The following is a 16,395-nucleotide window of genomic DNA, read 5'->3' on the forward strand; positions in this document are numbered from 1 at the left end:
AATCAAATAATCACCTCACCATCAAAGGCCATTTACTGAAGCAGCGCTATAAAGGAAATCTTTCCGTTCGTGAAGATAATAAAGAGACTGCCACACCATAACGAAATGGGAGTCGCAGAGCATACTTTGACAAGATTGTTAAGAAACTTAGCTAGGTAAGCGCGTATAAGTTTGATGCGGAACGTGAAGAGTTTACCGTGCAGTATGACCCCAATGCGGCGTTGGCGTTAGCAGTCGGCGCACGGAGCCGTCGATCTGTGAAAACACGCGGCGAGCTGAGTAATGCACGGACGCGCCTTACAATTTGAAACGGGGGATGGGGCCCGAGAACTGCACGCCTTAATAAAGTTTACATAAACCAAGCGCGTCTTGGCTGCCGCAGCCGGGGCGTCAGGTTTCACTCAGTTCGTGCCTCGCCGTTTGGCCGGCAAATGTTTTTACTGCGAATCACAGAGGTGCTACACAGTTGCAGCCGGCCAATGTTTATTTGCAAACATCCTCGTGTTTGATTTTCCGATACATCGACAAGCACATTGTTTATTTTGTGGACTAAGGTATACTCTTCGCGATTTGTTTATTTTAATGAAATTCGTTCGAGCACTATAATGTCCTAAGTAATAGCCGCGGCCTAGTATTGTACCCATATTTTATGCAGACGACTTTCTTGAAAGCTGCTTAAATTCCCACAAAATAGCCGAGGTTACGACTGCCAATTTACACCAACGGGAAATTGAGCAGCGGCCCTAAACCTAACAGGGCCCTTCCACAATCTCATTTGGGTAACATAATAACCGCGGATTTATTTCTACCGCCCGCTCTTTCGCTCTCAAATCGCGCCTAATATTCAATTTGGGCGCCCGAACCACACAAAAACTGCTCGGAGCCGGTTCATTACGCCGCGCATCTCGCCTCTTCATCCTCCTTACCTTATCTAAGCCACTCTGAATAACGCCCCCGCGACCCCATCCCACCCCACATCCGCACACCACTTCAAGTGGAAAACTCGCAGGGCGAGGGCCGCTCAACCTTGTTTAGCATTCTCCTCGACTTCTTTATTTAATAGATGCCGAAAAAACCTCCGGTCAGAATAAATTTGCGTTTGTTCTTCGATATGCCTAAGTCGAGGAGCGTCTGAAAGTGCGCTCCTTTAATTAAGGTGGCAGCGGGGCGTGTAAATACGAATTGCTGGGACTCGGCGCTTTATTAAACCATTAAAATAAAATTGTGGAAGCGATGTGTGCGTTTGGATGCGAGGCTTGCGAGCGAGAGTTTAGTTGGGAGTGGCAGCCCTAGAGGTATGTTTACGCGCGGTATAACAACGCCGCGGCCGCTCGAGCGGAGTGCTGCGACAGCCCTCGCAATTTATCGTCGGAGACTTTTCTTAATTGGAAGGAATGGCCACTTGTAATTATTAAGACGCCCTAAAGTGAAACAGATTGCACGGTAGTCTGCGGTGTTTTACTTTTTCTCTCGGGAGTTATACTAAGTAAGGATACTTGTAGGCGACGGGATTATTGAAAAGAAACCATTAAGGGTCCTTTGCGCCTACACTTGTTGATTTAAAGAACGTTATTAAATACATTGTTCAGATTTGCAAAGTCACCTACTAATATCCAAGAATTTGCCCTTGCAAGAATATAAACCTTTTCCTTCTTATCTATTCGTACTTCCCTAAAGTACCAACATTTACAATAAATACTCAATCTTTCTTGAACATCTTTCAATACATCTCTGTCGAATCTAGTATTGGTAAGCTGAAACACGAACGAAAGGATCTGATATGGGTCGTATTGTACTGGCGGAGGTAGGCATCCGCAAATTGATATCTATCTCACAACCTGGGGGCAGATCTTGAACCAGTCTACTGCCATTTTCCAAACGAGTTAAGATAATAAATTTCGATACAGATAAGCAACTTACAAAATATTGATATTAAAATGGTTGCGTTTCTAAGTTTATTGGTTATGGTAAAAAATATGTGGCCGTGGCCATTAAAATGTATTAGTCGATGAACTAAATTGTTGTATTAAATCAAAGTACGTTAGTTTAGATTAGTTATGGATTCTTGAGAAACTTGAATGTCAAAATTGGCAGCCAATAAATTTACAGTGCTATTAAATTTTAATTGAATTTAGTAACTTTTTGAGGCGCAGCTAATGGAGAGCTGCATAGTGCTAATACTTACGTGTTTATTGGCTATATAGTCGATAGCAATTTATACAGAAGAATCGTTGGATGCGCACCTTAGAAAGCAATTCAATTAAAGAAAACTGCTTTTTAAAGTCACGGCTCTGACCCTTTTCATTTAAAACCGCAAAAACAACATAAAGTTCAGTGTCTTTTTTATGTATTGTAACATCTGTATCAATTCGAAATAAATCAAATACTCATTTAACGTATGTTGTGTTCCTTTAGTTCTCAAATTCGATCGACAGCTTGTACTCATGGTCGGACCACAGTTAATTTACTCAATGCACTGAATTTCACACGGGGCCGTTAATCTTCTTACGCTCTTGAATAACATAGGTTTATAGCTTACCGGTGCATCCGAACGGATTATCCGTCGTGTATGCACTGAACAGGATTTATGTATCTTGAATTTATAAGCAATGTTGGAGGATTAATCAAGATCTCTGTATAACTAGTATCATAAGAAGAATAGTGCTTGTTTCTCAAGATATATCACGATTCTAATTCCGTACAATAGTTTTTACACGTTCGTGTTCAAAATCGGAGTTTTCTACTAAGTATAATGCTAAAGTGATGTGACTAATCAAGCGATTCTAGAAGATACTGGTTACATATTTTTCTTTAAAGGAGCTATGTTTGTGTTGGCGCTAAAATCATAGCCACTTATTAATTTGCCAGGTCCTAAAGCTGAAAGAAGTTTTATTTCATTTTTCTTTCTTCATTTTCCATTATTAGCTCTATTGTAACAGTTGTACAAACCCAAAGACATGCCAGTCAATACAGGTGCGTTTCACCGCTCTTAAATTTAAAACGGAAAAGACAGAAATGTTTTGGAATTCTTTATGGAATACTTCCTTTCTGACGGTCGAATACTTATAGTCCTATACAGATCCGGAGGCAGGTGGGCAACGTGTACTGCAGTAGATAATTAGATCTGGACTTTGGGAGTAAAAAGAAAAATCTCGTAACTCGTAGAAAACTGGTAGCTTCACCTTCACTGCTGCTATCAAGGTATCTGTAATGTGCTGCTAACACTAATGTGACAAATCTAAAAATCAGCCGACGTGATCATCAGAAAAAGTTACTTTCAAGTTACAGTTGCTGGTAATTGACTGTTTGATATAGAAAGTTTTGAAAGAGGTCCCAATGCAACGTTCCTGGAGTCATACCTGTACATAGTTGTTAGGGTATTGCTCGTCTCGGGTTGGGCTTGCGGCTTTGTTCCGATCCCGGCGTATCGCATCGATTTATGCAAGCCTGATCGAATTGCGCCCCCACCGCCCCCCACACCGCCCCTTCCTCTCTCATAACAATACCTGACTGTCGCTGCACTCCAGCTACGTGAGAGAATCGAATATTAATACTCCACCGATCCCGTCTTTATACACAAAAGAGAGAGAAAAAAATCTAGAATTAATCTAAAGTTCTTTTAAATAAGGGGAAATGCGCACGGACGGATATTAAACGGATGTCGGTGCTCGTGAAGTTGTCATTAATCAGTCGAAGCAAAAGTAGAGCGGACACACAATTTATAACCTATTTGAGATCCTGCACTGGATGTTATATGTTATTGGTTTTACATCTTGAACTCTTGAATATAACTAATACCTAGTGATAACAGAACATATTATTATCGTCGCTTTTATCACGAAAGGACGTACAGAAAGTTATTCACATAGCAAAAGTATAGGATTTCATATCTTATGATGTGATGTAAATAAGACATTTTATTTAAAACTGCAGGGTACTTCCATCGTTGTCATAACGATGTTATTTTCTTTCACACTGTATTTTGTTTGCTGCAATAATCTTTTTTTTTATGATACTTAGTGATGGGACGAACAAGTCGTGCGCCTGATGGTAAACCACACGCCTGTCCATAACAGTTGCAGTGCCACTCAGAGCTTTAAATCGCAAAGATCTGAGGTGCACCTGCCTCTGTCCCATCACCCTGAGACATAAGTTGAAAATTCCCATATGCCTGTAATTTCACCTGCTGGTGAAACCCTCCCTTACCCTTCAAAACCGGAACGCAGTAATGCTGACATTACTCCTTGGCGGCAGAAACAGGTAAGGTAGCAGTACTTTCCTGGACTGGAACTCTTTCACAAGGGGCTCTGCTACTAACTTCTGCAAACTTTATAATTTCCTAACCGATAAAAAAATCTTACTGTTTATTGATAAGCTTGTAGAGGAGGTTTACAGGAGCGCCGTGTATTTGACATTACAATAACACGTCCGTCAATTTTGTAACATTATCAATATGTTAAAAATAGTACAAAACAAAGCATGCAGGAATGAAATCACTGATACGACCTTTATACGATCGAGCAGCGTAGCCCCGCCGATTCAATATTCCAAATGAAATATTCAATACGGTGCATTCGCCGATTCACCGATTCGCATCGGAACTGCAATATTTTATAGGTGCCGCTCGTAAACAAAGCGAAACGTGATACAATGTAGCTCCTGGCCCCTCGGGATAAAGGGGTAAACAGGTTTTAAAATTATGTACCAAGTTTTTCACCAATTTTTATGTCGCCTCTTATTTTTATTTTTGACACTTGCAAAATAGATGGTATTAGAGCAACGTACTGTGCAACCATTAAGCTCCAGTTGTCTTTAGTAATAGTGATTGTGAAGTTGCATACAGTAGTTTGGAATATCTATCTATGTAATAATTTTTGTATTAATATGTTTATTAGTTGTAAAGCTCCTTGTGAAAGAGTTCGTCCAGGGATGCACTGCCACCTTACCCTAAGATATAAATTGACTAGGATAGGTCTTGTCAATTTATGTTTCAGGGTGACGGGAGCAGTGGCTGTGTCTCTCGATTTTTGCGAGCTCTGAGTAGCGCTACAACTGCTCTGGACAATCGTGTCGCTTACCATCAGGCACACGACTTGTTCGTCCCGTCTCTTAGTATCAAAAAAAATAATTTATTTATTTGTTTTTTATTAATGAACTTTCGAAAATCGAAAACATCATCTATCTGATTCAGACATAAAAATTATTAGTAACAAAATTGTAGAACAACACACAAGACGTCGTCAATTCACAAAACTTTATTGTAATCACAAAGTAATTACTGACGAATGAACAAAATCCAAAGTGGTTATACCTATGAAAAATAAGTGGTGTTGTATTATAAAAATCTAGAAGTAGGACAAGCCGACGGGTCATAGGATGTAGCGTGACCACAGAAGTAGCAGGCAGCCGCTGCGTCTGTGTTGTGGTCACGCTTCCAACGTGTGTGGTCATGTGGCCGGCCCCGCATGACGACCGGCTATAACTCTTGGTAGTGGAACAGTTTTAATTTAGGAATGTTTTTGTGTTTGATACAAAAACCTGATGTAAACACATGTAAATGTGTATTACCTACAATTATTGCTGGCTAACACACAAAGTCAGGTTTTATTTTTATTTCTATTGTTTAGTTTATTATTTTACAGTAAGATTTTTACGTCACATTGCTCTTGTTATTCGGAGATAAGCGTTATATATAATTGTTATAGGACAGTTTACAATTTGTATGTATTTACTATACTCACTATCATGTGCATACAACTCTGGAACCTGGATTCCAGTGTAGTTCTAAATGTTGTCCAAGCCAAAAAAGCATTTTTTCAGTGTCCCACAATCGTAAACGTTACAAATAACAATGCCCTAGTGAACATAAACCGTTTTCCAAAAGCTACTGACTGCTGAAAGTGTTTATTGGACTCTTATACTTTTATAGCACAGTTTAAGCGCCGACATCTAATTGCGCCATAATAAACGCCGATATATCCCAGCATTTCCTTAATTACTACCTAGTAGTGCCCATATTGAATTAACGTTGTAAAATTGTTCTTTATTATCACCTTCTTTATTGTTTATTTAAATTCAGAACTTTGTTAAAGTACTATTAATAAATGAAACTTCGCGATTTACATTTTAAATAATCTTAAGTACGTCAAAGTTCAAATTGAGGTTTTAACCAATATTCCCGGTATTTTAATAAAAAAATATTTAACAGTAAAATACTTTGAATATGATTACATTGACATAAAAATTAATATTGAAAATTAAAAATTTTAAAAAGAACAATGAAGAAGTGTAAATTTTTTATCACACCAAGTGACGGGACGAACAAGTCATGGGCCTAGTATATGTATTAAAGAAAAGTAGTCACGAGAGCAATACAAAGATTTACGACAAAATTTTTCGTAACCAATTAACTTATCGTTATTTTAACTTATTAATCAACTTATCGTCGTCGTTTATATGATTTGACGAAAATTGGTGTAGGTATGTTCTTTGGTAAATTAAAAATAAGGTAGTCGAATTATAATTTTTGTATCTATAGTATAGAATAAGTTTACACTAATATTAGACTTAGGTGTTTGATGACTACCACTGTCTTAGTGAGCCGTAACCATGGCAAAGAACCCGAAGCATTTGGTTTGTTTGAAAAAACATATACATATTTGCGATTTTAAATCCGGAAAAACAGCTTCATTTCCAATGTGTAATCATTATTGTTTCTTACGTTTGAGAACTAATATTAAATTGAAGATTTTTAAATCAAACTGAAAACTTATATTAAGTGTCAATTCTTACTATCTATTTTATTATATTAATTTGATGATATATTACATTCGAATTACGAAAATGATCCATCGCCTGGATTTATTTGTTAGTCTTTTTATGCGGAAACGATGTTTTTTTTTCGTAATGTGAGCAAAGTGTTAATGTATTGTGTAAAACAGTGAAAACAGCGTTGAAATTCATTACGAACAACCATTGTAAAGCGAATAAAAAGACGTGTTCCCACGAATTGGCACTTTACAATCGAGCTTTGACAAAAACTAGACAAGCCCGCAGTAATTAAAACTCTATTGCATGTTAGTTATCGGGTATGTGCACACACAATTGACGCTCTTATTATACACTGTGCGATAATTGTTGTTTTGTAAAATTATTTTGTATGTTTTTATTTACTACAAAACTTAGATTACAAGGTTTTACTACGACTATATTAACTTTCTAAAAATACAATTAAATTTTGAATTAATTCCTCTTCGTTTGGGATTTTTTATGCGCTCTGTGTTTGATGTGCATCTTACGTTAATTAATAGACAAGTAATGTGTTTTATCTAAAACCAGCGCTTAGAAGACACAAGCCTGCTTAACACTCAAACAGTAGCGTTGAAATGATTAATTTCGTTTCAATGTTTAACAACTTCATAAGTTTCAGCAAGAAACATTTTAAATTAATCAAGAAAAGAACTGAGTCATAGAAGCAGTCGGAGAAGTAAGAATGCAGAAGCGCAGCGCTCATAAGCGGCAGACAACGAAGCGCAACGAGCTCCTTCCGCTCATTACGAAAGCGCCTAATTGAGATAAATTATGAAGACGCGCCGTGCCGCTCGCGCCACCTACCGCTAATTACATGCAGCGATTTCAATTATCCGCCGCGAAGCCTGTTTTTGCTCCGATGCTCATTTGTTACTCACTACACGTTTATCCTGCCTCGAGCTGTATTATTTGCTCACTCGTGAGAAGTTGATTACGTGCATTATAATTCTATTGCTGTAATTAAAGAAAATTATCAAGTTTTACGCTATATTGAAAAAAATATTGAGATTTTTACCGTGTTATTAGAAAATAAACGTAGCACGACTACATATTGAACACGACCGCACCTTACATATTCATGTTTGCGGTTAGAGCAGAGGCAATGCTGGCGATATTAGTTCGTAGAACGGCAAAGGTGTTGTATGGTGTCGCGGTGCAGCTCTGCGGTTGTCGGCCGATGTTTAACAATGCGGCCAGCGTGCCTGCCGTCTGCTGGCGACACGACTCGCCTGTGTAGCTCGTACCCTCTACCACACTAGTGTGTTCTGTGTTTTACAAGCCCAGACCGCGCTGCCCCCGACTCCAGTGGTCGACTGTACTAGCCTCTATGCGCCGCACGTTGCTCCCTTCGTGCTCATCACACATTTACATATGCTCCGTCTGCTCACCGTCGTGTACGAGCATCGAAAATGTTTCATGAATAAATTTGTAATCCAATTCGATAGCTAACTTTCAACACGTCAACCTTGCCCCTAAAAACAAATCACGAATCTAAACATAACGCAAACAAAACGAATCGAATAATTGTCGTCGGTCCGCTCCCACCAATCATAAAAGTGCTCGGGTCGCAGCCCTTTTTCGAGTTTCCTCGTTACGGGCTAAGACGAGAATCATTAGGAATTAAATTTCCCCTTTCATTAGTCCCTCAACCCTCGTATAATTCCGGACTCGGAGCAATAACAATATAAATCCCCCGTCGCGCCGAGCGGGGGATTACGGCTTGTCTCGACCCTAATTTAGGGCTGCCCCCGCCCCGGATTAACGAAGTGGCGGAATCCGCTAGGGTTGTCGCTGCGCATAAACTTGTTACGTGTTTAATGTTTTATTGACGGGTGGCGAGGGAGTTCTCATTTAAATAACCGTGCGCCGCCGTCTCACAACCCTTCGCACGCACCACCGGCCTATTTCATCACTCCATTGCTATCACAACAAGATGCAGCTATAATTATATCAATGTATAAGAAATCCTTTAAAGCTCAAAACACGCTATTAATTGCACTTCACACGTCTCAAACGAATTTCAGTATAAAAATAACTTGGAATAAAGTAATTTATTCGTATTTCTCCACCGCTATCGAGCACTTCCTCCCACGCGCGTGAGCCGCATAAAAATGAAATACTCAACGCTTTCCGACGACTCTTATTTGGCTTTATTATTAAGTATGTCTTTCGAGTCTATTAAATGAGCTGTGTAACACAGTAGGTAGAGCGGTGCTTAAATTATTTTTATGGTCCTTATATTTTTGAAATATCGGCCAGTGACCTTTCCAAATTAATTTTTGGAGCTATTATATCGGATCGGTGAAGGCGGAACAAATTGTTTATCCCCGGTGTTAAGCCGCGGCGGGAGTGCCGACGCACATATTGCCGACACAGGAATCTCGGAGGGACGACCCTCCCTTGCTCCCTTTGATTTAGGCGAAAGACGAAGGGATCACAATTAAAGGAGACCGGCTTTTGTCAACACGACTCACTAGCGATATGATGATGGACTTTATTATAATAATAATGTTTGGAACGTTCGATATAGACTATACGAGTGCATCGTAGAACTTTGTTTCTTTTTGTTTAATAGAAACTTCATTGAAGTAATCTTAGTAAACTTAGTTAAATTTGCGAAGCTATGCTTAACTTGCTCGGTGCCAATATTCCAAACAAGTTCCCTTTCAGCGCAACGTCGAAACTCGATTCTGAGTAATTTATTTTAAATAATTTTACAAAGCAAGCCCGCGTACACCGTATTAAAATTTGCCTCGAGACCTCAATGTAGACGCTAACACAAAATTAAAGTCGTCGACACTTAAGGGCTTCGTAGTTTCGAGGGGAGTTTCCGGGAAATTTCTCTCGGAATGTCGAAATGGCGGATGAGTTTCGCAAGTCAACTCAATTATCGTTTTAATTAAGGCGCCGCACCACGTGACATTTGTTTGCGTGCGTGAAAGCGATCGCCCGCTGCTATTGGTACCTACTCCACCGCCCTTCGCGCCCGCTCCGTTAATTGTGCTAATTACTCCTGTAATAGAGCAAGGGGTGGGGTGAGATTGGTTATCGACGGCTTCTCTGGAATTTACTTTGTGTGCTAGGTCTGTTTGCCCCACTTGGCTTTAATTTGTTGTTATTAACTATTCACGTCGATCTTAGTCCACTTAATGCGTGTGTCGTTTTGTAATGCAAACACATTACTAATGACTTGGCATGAGATGCGAATATCTGTGTAGGTGTGAGGAGTAGAGTTGGAGCGTTACGACCGCTAACGCTCGGCTGGCTGCAGGTAGCAAACAGTGCAGTAATGAACATCAATTGCATTGGGCAAGTTTCCAAGCGGTGCATTTATGCGGCGGAGTTCCACCAAGAGCGCTCGTTCTCGCAGCCGTAGCGCGGAGTGGCGGCGCGTAATGGTCTCTGTTTCATTGCACTACGCTCTTTGTACACTGTTCTACACTTTAGGCTAAAGTCTCGAGCAGATTAGCAAACGGTGGCTGTGTCATAATACCATAGAACAACACGTCACATCAAGTCGACAACGAGCACCAGGCAATTTGGTTATTTGGGGTCGGCCATAAAACGATAGCGCGCAATAAACGCAATCCTCCACTCGCGACTATAAACTTTACGAGTCACGTAAAAACGCGCTCGAAACGCCGACTCGCTACCATAAATTTATGCTAATGTATTCTTTATAGGAGTTTAATGTGTATTCAGAAATTCCACCATTATTTATGTATACGAATGAACCGGTAAAGTTAATTTTAAAGTCGCGCAGCGCCCCGCGGTTTACGCGCTCACTGCCGATTAATTTTTTGTGGAGTTTTTGTGGTCCATGTTTCCGACGAGCGCGATCCACTTTTCTCGGTGAGTATCGTTTTTGTTTTACGGACTCCTTTCCTGCAGCATCCAGTTTAGTAAACCAGGAGTCCTTATTCTTTAACTGTGGCCCGATATGACTGAGATGTTTTTATGCGGAACTCGTTTATTGCTTCACCGAGCTCCGAACGCGGTACAAAGTTATAAATTGACAACGTAATGGGACTTAAAAGTAAATGGTACGTAATAAAACTTTTCGATGACAGCGCCATAAAACTGGGCCGTATAACACGGATAGTTCCGATAAAAACCGAAAACGTCGCGTGTAAATCACGTAACTTTTCAAAACTATTATGCCTGAAATATAGTCTGAACTCAATCCGTACATTTCCGAGCGGCGGGCGGTCTATTTATCTATTTCCCCCGCTTCCGCCCCCGAGCGTCCGGTTAACCGCCCCCCTTCCGGTTAACCGGGCGGCGCGGCGCGCGCGGCTAAACGGCTCGTCGCGTGACCGCAGACAATAAGCCCGGGCGGCGTTAACAGCGCGCCTGTGTGTTGCCACTTTATATGTTACGTCACATCCCCTCCCTGCCCCCCATCGCTGCCGCCCGACACATGTGTGCGACCTCCGCGACGAACGGTAGCCGATAAGTCGTGTTGTCGGAGCTTGTAGCGGCTCGTACTTGTTTAGCGCCGCGCCCGCCCCGCACTCCTCCGACCCTCGTTCCCGACTCAATTGCCTTTTTCTTGAGGTCGACCCGCGTAATGGGATAAAGTAAAGATTAGCTCTGTTCGCTTTTCCTTTAAAAATGGAAAAGGTTGTGAATGACTCTTCAATATTATATAATGTCTTTTGGAATAGACTTTATTTAATATTGAAGCTTTTTGATCATCTTTAATCTTAATGGCCTCACTTTATTAACATTAAAATATATTTGAGTACCTCCCTTTATATTAACATCGGGCTTGGTAGTAATTAAGATTGAACCCTAATCATTGTATTAGCTACATCAGAGAGAACACGGATGCTCGTACGAGTAATAACGACAATGGAGTAAACCACAATTCATCCATTAAATCAACGTTTAACCGCAAACGATCCACCCTTGAGCGTCGTCGGGCGAATGACTCCAACAATATACGTATACGCTGGGTAACATAAAATCCATCCAATCGAATCCGACACGTCGCATTACCGCGTTCTGGGTCCTCGAAATAGCGCTCTTGGAATTCGATACTCGACGAGATCGACTGATCGTAAAATTAGGGCCCGAACACACGTTCGACCCCCACACGCAAAATGCTCACTATGAAACATAAAATACTCGACACTGTGGACAGTACTTTATGTTTCCACGCGACTTGTGCCAATAATAAAACTTTATTGGTTACATCTCGCCTATCAAATATCCAATAACAACGCCGCAATAAGCCGACTCGTCTAGTTTATCCAGATGATACTCGCCACTCGTCCCACTTTTATTATCTAATTTCTCCCTCGTAAAAACGAGGCTGTGCGTGAAAATAGAACTTTGGCTTAGATACTATTACTGCGGATCATTAAAAGTTAACTGAGTCGTGATGTTGGCCGTATCTTGGGCGATAATAGATGCGATTCGGACATAAAGCGTTATTGTCTTGAGCCTGGTCTCGGGTCTCGGGATCGCAGTAAGTCACAGCGGGTGGCGACAGGTCACCGGCGTGGCGTGGCGAGCAAATTAACAGCCGCTTGCCACTCAGCTCTAACTTAGTGCCTCGTAAAATTAGGCCCTGTTAAACCCCTCGGGCTCGACCGAGCGTGCCACTATGCTCCCATAAGATCTTAAGAGCAATTTCCCTAACTCTGTTTTTGATAGCGATCCATACTAAAGTCGAATAGTAACATATGACGAAGACACGCAATGTGATGAAAACACTACTATCTAGCGTTACTTCTTATTGAATCTGAGGAACGTAAACCTTTTCGCCTGAATGCCCACACATGGCTGAGTACTCTTGAAATAGCATCTGCGTAACACAGCGCGCCGGCGGGCACTCAGCCGAATATTGATAATCCGTTTCGATACGTAGATACCTGCTGCTGAAGTGCGAACAGCCCGTAGATAGTTATGATAACAATGAGAGCGTAAGAGCTTTCGAATTATAATAGTTTTCATAAAACGTTTCAATAGTATGGATTTTTTTTCTCTACCATTTATGGAATTTCACTGAAGTTAGTTTATAACCACTTAAAACAATCCATAACACATAGATTGTCTACATGATATCATCGGTTGAAGGTAAAACTCAGTAACTCTCATTTTAATCAAAAAAGATGTTTTTCTTTTCTCTTTTTGTTTTATTTAGAAGAACGTCTACAAGAAGAAAAGTTTAGTAAGTGCGTAGTGTCCTTCATTAGAAAACTGCATTTCTAAAAAGTCTGTATGTACAATAACATTATAATACATTAGCAGATAAAACAGAAAATCTTAATTACCTCCATTAGTCAATTTGGCTTTGAAGTGAGTTTTACCCTTAAATCGATAATATGTAATATAAACGATACATGACAGTCGATAGGTTAAATTATTGACTTACAAATAAATGGACGACGGGTCTAATACAAAAACCACGAAAAAAATGTCCCAAGTCAACCTATTCGAAATTTAAATTGTAATGTCATCGCAGTATCGCGCTGTCAGTCGAACAAATGAAGACTAAAGCGGAGTTTGGCGCTCTGTATACGATTTTAGCGCCTTACAAGTGCGGACACTTTTTAGCGCGGACCCGACGTCCATATAATTGTAAGTCAATGGGTTAAATTGCATTACTTTGAAACAGACTACTAAACCCTCGAAAAAGAAACTCCAGCTTATTTCATGCCTGTCGAACATAACGTTGCCTTGTATCACAATGTCAACACGGGTAGAATCAGTGAACGCGGCGGTTCGTCACGTATATGATTATTTCATTAGTTCGTATTTGCCCGCTCATCCAAATGTTGCGGACGCCCACCCGCTGGGGGTGGTGGGGGCCAACCACTCCCGGAGCTAATCATGCGGTCAGTTTGTTCTGCCTCAGCGTGTTTTGATATTGATATTGACTGTAGCGCTCGCCTCGCTGCGCACCGATTTATTTGCAAACAATGATCGATTGATTGCTATACGTAAGCTCGCCTGTAAACGTTTCGATTATGTTTACTCGTATTTATTAAACTAACATAAAAACGATTAAACCTTTATTCATGATTCCGTTTTCAATTGTTACAGAGAAATTCGATATCTCCTGGTGAGAGGGAAAAGTACAGGACGCGAAGTCCAGCTGAGCCTGACCACAAGAAACTTAAAAAAGAAGAGAAAGATATGGGCCATGTAAGTTTCACATACTTAACTTTTTAAGACCAAGACCATCTTGAAAACCCTACAACCGCATTTTATACCTACAAATTGTCTGAATGACACTGATGACAGTGGAACTAGTACTTACTTGCCTATTTCTGCCGACAAGCAATAATGTTAGCATTACTGCGTTCCGCTATTTCAAGGGTAAGGGTGCTGGTGAAATTACAGGCACATGAGACTTGTCAACTTATGTCTCAAGGCGACGGGCGCGGCGGTGCCCCTCAGATCTTTGGGATTTGAAGTTCTGAGTGGCACTGCAACTGATATGGACTGGCGTTTCGCTTACCACCAGGCGCACAACTTCGTCCTGTCACTCGGTATCATAAACAAAATAGAATAGAAATAATTTATTCCGTATAAAAGCACTGTACATACACTATATGCAATATTAGACTAAAACAAATGGAAAACACAACATGCCTCATTACATACTAGTTAACAAATAATACGAATGAAAGAAATAAAAAATTAAACAGCACTTAAATAAATAATTCGCTCATTCTCGGACTAATGTTCACTACCTAATTTCCGTGACAATTTTTGTTATTTAAATATTCAAGTATAAATACTCGAATATTAAATAATAGTGCACGATAAAGTAATTGAATACTTAATAATAAAAATTGCCACGAATTTAGGTAGTGAACACTAGTCCAAGAATGATCGAATTATGTAATGAATAATTAATGAACATAACAGGCAGCGTTTGCGCTGTGCTATTATAGAAATCCATCACCCACTCAACTTATTGTCGTCTCACTAAAAGTGCTACGACGCTGTTTTTCAGTGGATTCGGTAACAAAAATACACGTGAAACGTATCAGATGTATAACTAGATTACATTATCAAAGCACTATTTATAAATAAATGAATAAATTGAGACAACATGACATACGTTGCTCCGATCCCAAATCAAGTAACAAAAGCACTTGTGTCAGGGAAATCGGAAACAACGACGTTACCACAAAATACCCAGACCTGAGAAGATATAGAAAAGTTAGTTTTACTATATTGACTCGGGGGATCGAACCCGGGGTTCTCATATATAGCGACACCATGAAAATCGATGTACAAGCCACTCGACGTCCAAAATAATTGAAATTAATGTTTCTTCTCGATTTCAGGATTTGGTAGTAGACGACGCAAGTGAAGAGCCTACGTCACCACACAATGGTGCGCCGTCACCCAGAGAAAACGGATTGGATAAACTACAACCCAAGAAAGAACACCCACCACACAGTCCTAGGTAAATAACACAACAACAACACGTGAATAATTCACAAAAAGCGCACAGTTACAACATACTGATCTGAACATGTCGTTTTTCGAGACTGTAGCACTGGCTTGGCGTCATGACGTTTATGTCATCAAGCTATAAATCGGTTTTCCTAATAAGTACACATTGGTGTTCGTAAACGAGCCCGTAAATCTCCGAGCTTTACTTCACACCTAATTAAGTACGCTACGTAAACATGGAAACTGTAATTAGAAGCCATACTTCTCGCATAGGCATTTCTATCGCCTAAGCGTCGTGTCACGAGTAAATACCTGATAATCGCTCAATCCTTTTAAAGGAAGCCTTTTCGAGTAGAACTGCATGTTAGGTGACTACTTGTACTTAGAAGGTCACATACATAGGCTATGCAAACGGAAAGTTAATCCGTCTTCAGTCAGAATTAATTACGGATTCCGGACAGACGGCGGCGTTAGACCTAATAATAACATTGAGATTAGACACACACCGTTGGATAGCCGATATAATCTTCACGCAAACTTCTCGATAATTGTTCAACAACCAAAGTTATTAACACTCAGGTTTCGCATTTACAAAGTCTTCAAGATTATCTTTACGGTCCATTAACTTAAAAACTTTACCGTGCTCGAGGCTCCTTGAATTTAATTTCGTTAGAAATTACTTTTTGCTCACAAAGTTGATATAGATTCCGCATGAAAATGTTTTAATTTGGTATCATTGACACTGTTACTTGATGTAACACTTTGGTGTCTTGTTCACAATGCAATGTATTAAAAATCCCATCTGATGTTACAGATCAGGGACATCAAGCAACGCGTCGACGCCATCAGCGAAGAAGCTCGATGAGAAGCCCAGTACACCTATCTCCAAACCCGTGACCCCCACTTCGGGGGCAAGCGGTGCGGGGACCGCGGGCGCCCCTCTTAAGGCTGCAGTGAAACCCCCAGCTCTACAATACCCTTACTTGGGTAATGGAGCTCATGACGCTTACGGCCTGGCGGGGTATTCCGCGAGAGCTGCATTGGCGTATGAACCTCTCCGCCCCCCGATTGGTCCCGCCGCGCTTGCTCCCATTCCTGGAGGCAAACCGTGAGTGTCTTCATCAGATTCAGTATAAGTACGCTACGTTAAAACCGCATTTTTTT

At 40.5% G+C, this 16,395-nt stretch overlaps 1 protein-coding gene across 1 annotated transcript in view; it reads left to right on the plus strand.

The window, feature by feature from the left end:
• Positions 1-16,395, plus strand: part of LOC113234950 (protein groucho-like) — an 82,098-nt gene that overhangs the window by 61,831 nt on the left and 3,872 nt on the right. Inside the window, exons 8-10 of the mRNA XM_026470477.1 lie at positions 13,864-13,965; positions 15,120-15,241; positions 16,046-16,339. Coding sequence (XP_026326262.1) covers positions 13,864-13,965; positions 15,120-15,241; positions 16,046-16,339 — 518 coding nt within the window. The remainder of the gene's footprint in view (positions 1-13,863; positions 13,966-15,119; positions 15,242-16,045; positions 16,340-16,395) is intronic.

Source organism: Hyposmocoma kahamanoa, unplaced genomic scaffold (assembly GCF_003589595.1).
Source record: "Hyposmocoma kahamanoa isolate Upper Pololo Valley unplaced genomic scaffold, ASM358959v1 86, whole genome shotgun sequence".
NCBI lineage: Eukaryota > Metazoa > Arthropoda > Insecta > Lepidoptera > Cosmopterigidae > Hyposmocoma > Hyposmocoma kahamanoa.